The sequence below is a fragment of the Vicia villosa genome, linkage group LG5 (genome assembly GCF_029867415.1).
Source record: "Vicia villosa cultivar HV-30 ecotype Madison, WI linkage group LG5, Vvil1.0, whole genome shotgun sequence".
NCBI classification, from domain to species: domain Eukaryota; kingdom Viridiplantae; phylum Streptophyta; class Magnoliopsida; order Fabales; family Fabaceae; genus Vicia; species Vicia villosa.
The window spans coordinates 13,446,612-13,453,553 of NC_081184.1; the positions used below are offsets into that span (position 1 = coordinate 13,446,612).

General features: G+C 34.5%; 1 protein-coding gene across 1 annotated transcript; it reads right to left on the reverse strand.

The window, feature by feature from the left end:
• Positions 1 to 2,805: 2,805 nt before the first annotated feature.
• Positions 2,806 to 6,543, reverse strand: LOC131601352 (receptor-like protein 7). The gene has a single exon (XM_058873134.1). The coding sequence runs from the start codon at positions 6,310 to 6,312 to the stop codon at positions 2,926 to 2,928; it is 3,387 nt and encodes a 1,128-aa protein (XP_058729117.1). The 5' UTR covers positions 6,313 to 6,543; the 3' UTR covers positions 2,806 to 2,925.
• Positions 6,544 to 6,942: the final 399 nt, after the last annotated feature.

Sequence of the window (6,942 nt, forward strand, 5' to 3'; positions counted from 1 at the left end):
ATGATATGATGTGAGAATGATAATTTATGGGGAGTGGAATTCGGGAAATTGTTAGGTATGTGACATGTGTCGTAATATGAGGATTTTCTAGGCAGAGAAACACGTGTTGCTATAGGTGGAGAATTTGGAGTGTTCTAGATTTAGACGGAATTTAAGGATCTTGTAATAAGAAAACAAGTGGAAAAGAGAAACAATCTCGAACATACTTGACTTGTGAGAAATGAAATTACTTTTGTATGCTAGTAGTTATCTTGTTTCTTTTCTTTGCAAATTTCAATTACTATATTAAGCAAAGTGGAAGCAATACAGATAAGTAAAAATTTAAAGACTATGTCTAGCTAAAATATGGTAGCTTTACTAAGTGTAGAAACACACATACCTTTTGTCTTGTAACGTAAAGAGAATTCTTTTTTTTTTAAACAAACAACTTCAATTAATTGTTTTGAAATTATTACAAGAGTTTAATGGTTATGTCCGACTCTATAAAATAATTTTACATTATCAATTAATAAAAATAATTATTTAGTCATATCATATTAATGTCATATTAGTAATTTAAAATTTATAATTTGATGTGATGAAATATATAGTGGTGATTGATTGACAGTATAAAATAATTTTCATTTTTCGGAGCATATCTCATTTTCACTTATTACAATTGATATTGTGCACACATTTAATCCAATAATCGGTTCTCTTAGCTATAGCATTTTAAACTATTCTATGGACCTTAGCGCTAGTTTCTCTTCTGAAGAAATTTTGTTGAGTGAGAATAGAAAAATGTAATGATTTAAAAGGGTAAATAGACTTCTCAAATAAAATTGATCAATTTAAAATAATTTTAAAAAATTATTAGAGAGTTTGAAGAAAGAAAAAATAGTTTGAGTGGCAGAAGTAAAAGTGCGTATAAAGTAATATGTTTATCGAACGGTATATACATGGGACATTTTAATCTGTACACATTATATCACATCATCGCCTTATATCACCTGCTGCAAAGTCTTTGAATGTTTGGGGGCCTTCTGTTGCTAGGTTTCAGATCCTAAGGTACCGACCGATGACGTGCCTCCACCACCACCTCCACTAGGCTTAGATGCCCAGGAGCGTCTCCAGATGATCGTCGTTAGTGTGGATAACCTCATGAATTTGGTAAATCTGAATGGTGAGGTTTTTATAAGATTATCATTTGTAGCACACATAGCCCGTGGGGCGTCTATTTAGATTTTTGATTTGATATATATTATGCATATTTTGTATATTTTGTGACTCAGTACTTTTATTGCATAAACTCACAGTACTTTTATTGCATAATCTTTTGGTGATTACATGTTTCGATTCGAAGATAAACATAACTTAAGACACTACAACAATCATAAATTAAAAATAACTAAACATGAAAACTTAGGTACTACCAAATGATTCTGAACGTTTTAGCATCTTGATTATGTCGTCGACGGATCTTGAAATCTGCGCATCAAACTGGATATTAGTTATTCTACGGCGAAATGATTTTCACATAGTTGTCACGTCTTCATCGGTCTTCAACTCAATCTGGTTGCATTTCAGTTATCAACTAAATTTTCACGAAACTCGATCTTTCGCACCCTTATGATATCGCTATCCGACAGGAATTTATTCAACTTATCTGTCAAACTGGCGAGAGATGAGGCGTCATTTGTAAGCTTGAATTCAACAGGAGGATTGTTTCCGTTGAAATACACTTCTGCCTTAATCAAAAATTGAGGATGAGTCGTTTTTTTAGATGTCTTTCTCGATAACATATGCCCTTATTTATACAACATTAAATTTATCCTAGACCACACAAAATTGTCGGTGAAACCACAACCCTACAAAATTGTCGGAAAAATTCTGATCATCAAAAAAATTTTGACTCAATACACTACTGAAAATTTCACCTTTCAACTAAATTTTCGATACAGAGTGGTCAATTTTAAAATTTTTGAAAAAATTTATAATGTACCAAAAATTTTCATCATGATACTAAAAATTTGATTCGAATTTTTTTTTTTTTAATGAGAAGTGATATTTTTTATATTAAAAAAATTGAGAGGTGTCCGATATAATTTTAAGGGTGACATTTAAATCCTCTTAAAAAACCATAAAAAATATGTCTCTAATCTTAAGGTGCAAGCTATATGATTTTTGGATTTGACTAACCGGCATGTATGACTAGGTCATTTTATATTCCATATCGAAATAATTATTCATTTCAATTTCATGTTCCATTTCAGAACAGTTATTCATTTGGTACGCAGTTTAAACGGAAAGAATTACAAGCCAAAACAAAAAATAAGATACCTAATTCTAAAAAATAAATGTTAAAGAGAGTAAACTGAAAACAAGAGTTCAAATATGTAATTTTTCAAATAGAAATCCAAACAAAATAATTATCCGCTTCAAAGAGAACCGCACTATCTCTAATCAGAAATTATCATTTGCGAGTTTTCAAAAATGTACAAATATCTTCTTAGCTGTTATATGTCTACCAAGTGTTTGATGAAAATCCTGATTGAACATTTCATTTTAACCTTTATTTTATCATCGAAGTTTACATCATCGGGATCGGGGTGTACATTATTGCTCGTTGATTCATCAGTTGCTTGTTACCACTTATGTAGCACTGACACTTCAGATTAAATGCGTGATTTGTATTTGACATCTGTTGATGTCAGACACAAACGCTACACTGACGTATGTAGTTACATTCTATTTTATCAGTTTCTACTTGTATGTGTTGCGTTGTATTATCATGAGTTTGTGCAAGTGTTTCATAGATTGCCACACTTGAAATGATTTTGTGTGTTTTATGTACAATATTCAATACTTATACATGTATGCACTCAGGGAAAAAGAATAAAGGCAAGCAAAAAAACAGAATATCAAGTTTTCATCTTTTGTATGTGACTAAGAAGAATATGAATCTGAATAATTGGTTGAATTTGAACCTGGTGATGATAATTGGAAGCATGTGCAATTAGGGTCATGAATGACCTTTTTCTTATTGTTGTCCAATTTGGAACAAAACACACAATACAACCTTGGATAACTCCAATAATCTTCCTCTTCATTGTAATCATCACTGTCCTCTGTCATATTTGAGTCCTCTTTTGAGTCATCTTCTTCATCATCGTTGCCAATTGGCGTATAAACTAAACCGAATAATGGAAGAACTGCCATGAGAAGTTTGTCAATGATGTCATTGCTCCATTTCTTACCTCTCTCCCAAATCATCAATGGTGCAAAAACTAGTCCAGCTCCAAATCCAAAACCAATTCCAGTGGATATATACTGCCAATCAAATTTCATGGCAGATTTTGTTGTTGGTGAACTTGTATTTATGCTGCTGCAGATTTTTGTCAAAGGAGGGCCACATAGTTTTTCATTACCTACGAAGGAAGTTTCCGGAAATGTTTGAATTTGTGTACCTGTAGGGATTATTCCGGAAAGATGGTTGAAAGAGAGGTTTAGGAATGATAGGAAAGAAAGACTCGAAATCTGTATGGGAATTTCTCCTTCCAAAGTATTGTTTGATAGATCTAAGGACTCAAGTTGCTTTAGATTTCCAATAGAGAATGGAATTTGACCAGAAAGTGCATTGTTTGACAAGTTGAGCACATAGAGTGCTTTAAAGTCAAATAACTGTTTCGGTATTTCTCCTTCGAAATGGTTGGACGAGAAGTCGATGGCAGTGAGGACAGTTAGAATTTTAACAATCACCAGTTGTTGACCTTTGCTTGCAATTGTCACTGAATCCTGATAATATATCTTACCAAATTGGAGTACCTGATATTGGATGTGGTTTACCTTAGAATCAGCTTGGTTTTCATCAGACCTCATTGCCTCCCATGTTGTGAAGCATTTTCCGGGTAGTTTACCACTGAAATTGTTGAAGGCTAGGTCAACTATCTGAAGCATGTGCCAAGTGCCATTCATCTTTGGGCATCCGATGGGACCATAGAATTTGTTTTTGCGCAAGACTATGACACGGATTGTGGATATGTTCTTGAACAAGCATGGAAATGTGCCGTTGAGGTTGTTATGTGCAAGATCTAACACTTCTAATGCTGAGCATTTCACAAGAGATTTTGGAATCTGTCCATCTAAATTATTCTTTTGGAGATCAAGAGTCCTTAGAGCACAAGAAGGTGGAAACACATCAGGGATGGTGCCAATGAGATTGTTCATCCTCAGATTTAATACCACAAGGGTTTGAGTCATTTTCATTAGACATAAGGGAATTGTTCCAGAAATGTTATTAATGGAAATATCAAGCACTTGAAGATTTGAAGCTTTGCAGAGGGATTCAGGGATGCTGCCATGTAAAGTACTATTAGAAAGTGAGAGAAAAATTGTGAAATTCAAGTAGTTACCAATGTCTTGTGGGATAACAGAGCTAAACTTGTTCATTGAGTAATCCAAATAGGAAGCAAGTTTAGGAAAAACAGGTATTGGTCCCTGCAGTTGGTTGTTATGAAGGTCCAGGGCTATCAATTTTGAAGAGAGGTTTTCAAATGGTCCTTCCAACTCAGTGAGTATATTGTGAGAAACATTAAGGCTTTGAAGATTTTGTAGCTTCCAGATCCAATTTGGCACTTTTCCTTTCATTTGATTATTTGATAGGTCTAGAATGTTTAATTTGGATTTGTTTCTCAAGAAACTGGGGAAAGCTTTCAGGTTGCATGATGCCAAGCTTAGAGTGCTAATATTGTGAAAGGAAGTATGATTAGCACTTGCAACACTCACATTGATTGATATGTTGTTGTATGAAAGATCTAGTGCAGTTAAATTTCGAAGCTCCAAGAGCTTATCTAGCTGCAACAGCCCGTTTATCTTGTTGGAGGAAAGATCCAAGACAGAAAGTGAATGGAGCTGAAAGATAGGCATTGGAATAGGCCCTGATAGATTATTGCTACTTAAGTCAAGGGTGTTAATTACAGAGGAAGACACATCTTTGAATTCGTCAAATTTACTAAACTGGTTGGATGAAAGCTGAATCCTCTGTAGCAACGTAAGTGCAAAAAGGGATGAAGGAATGCTCCCATTGATAGAATTATCTTGCAAATCAATGCTGACAAGATTGTGCAATCCTTCAAAATGGGAAGATGATGGAATTTCGCCACTTAAGCGATTATGAGAAAGGTCTAGGTGTGTGAGGTTTTTGGCCTTGCCAAATGATGGCATTGGACCTGTGAAGCTGTTAAATGACAAATCCATGTATCTGAGTTCTGTAAGGTTTGACAATGAAATAGGAAGTGTTCCATGAAAGTTACATTTAGAAAGATCTAATTCAGATAAGTGCCTCATCTTACCAATAGTGTGTGGAAATGCTCCAGAGAAGTTTGTGTTACTCACCCTTAGGGTATGGAGAGATCCCCTCTGCAGAAATTCGGGAAACGAACCACTGAGATTGTAGTTAAATGATAAGTCAATAAATGATAATGTTCCAATTTGAAAGATTTTCTCCGGAAATGTTCCGGTCAATCCACAAGATGCAAGACTGAGGATGGTAAGATTTTTGAAATTAGCAAATGTTTCTGGAACTGGGGATGAAAAGCTGTTTGCATCAAGAACAATGACCGATAGATTCTCGAGTCTTGACAGAGATGAATCAAGGGGTCCTGTTAGATTGCAGTTAGACATGACCAGTTTTTCCAGAGCACGCAGCGGCAGCAAAGCATTGCTCCATTCATTCTCTTGGGCTGTTATAATTACACCATCCAGATACAACTGCCTAATACTTGTGAGATTTTGTACAAAGCTTTGTAAATTTGGTTTCTCAAGTTTCAACCCTGGTCCTAATAAATAGCTAAGAGAAGATATATCAAGAGTAACCAACCTTGTAAGCTGAGAAATCTCTATTGGAATCTGCCCCACAAAGCTAGCATATGACAAATTCAGATAATCCAACATCACCAACTTCTTGAATCCTGATGGAATAACAGAACTGAAATTGTTAACAGCCAAGTTCAATTTTTGAAGATGTTGAAGACTAAAAAGACTACTTGCAGTATCAAATCCACCAGAGATTGATTCTTCACTCAGATCAAGACCAATAACAAACCCTTCACTGTCACAGTTTACACCTTTCCAATCACAGCAATCAATGCTTGAATTCCAGAATTTCAGCTTGCTAGAATTTTTCGCCTTGAAAGTGAGATTGTTCCTTAAATGGAGCAGCAATAGTTCTTGATCACCAAGACATTTTCCAGAGACACCAGAGATTTGGAAACTGATATATATGCAGTAATAGCAGAAAACAAAGGAAAGAAATGAAACCAATGTAATTCTCATTGGTTTGTTTGTACTGTTAATTACAATCACACAATATTGAACAAGAGATAAAGGAACAAATGGTGATATTCATAAAGTTGCAAAACCAATGAAACATGAAACGTTGCACCATTCAAAGTAAACTGTGTCTTATCATAATACAATAGCTAATAAAGTCAAGCTTGATTTTTCTACAATGATTTTTGTCAGAAAAGAAAGAGAAATGTTGCAATGTTTAGTTGCTGAAAAGCATTATTTTTATTGCATTCTAAGCGCTTTAATGTCGACCCTTCTGATTTATTGACTTTTGGTGGCTTGTTAAATGGGACACTGAAATTTTGGTGTATTATTAAAAACAAAACATTGACCCCACGACTTGGTAGAGAGCACATTTTCGTGATATTGGTAGGCATCAACTAATTATAGTACTCTATGACAATATGGTTCTCATTTTGAATATTCAAACTTTTAAGAGACAAGTATTTGTACCATTTTTTAATGAAAATAGTAGTATTTGGAACACGAGATCGGTGATGTAAAGAGAAGGAATTCTTTTGAAGCGATGGAGCGGGGATATACATGTAAGGATCACACTCCAATGTCCAATTAAGAGAGTTCAGAGATGTCTAACTTTGCATGAGTGAATGAATG

What these genes read in the sequence shown, in the direction of transcription:
- LOC131601352 (XM_058873134.1), bottom strand. Translation starts at nt 6,312, where the DNA reads ATGAGAATTACATTGGTTTCATTTCTTTCCTTTGTTTTCTGCTATTAC.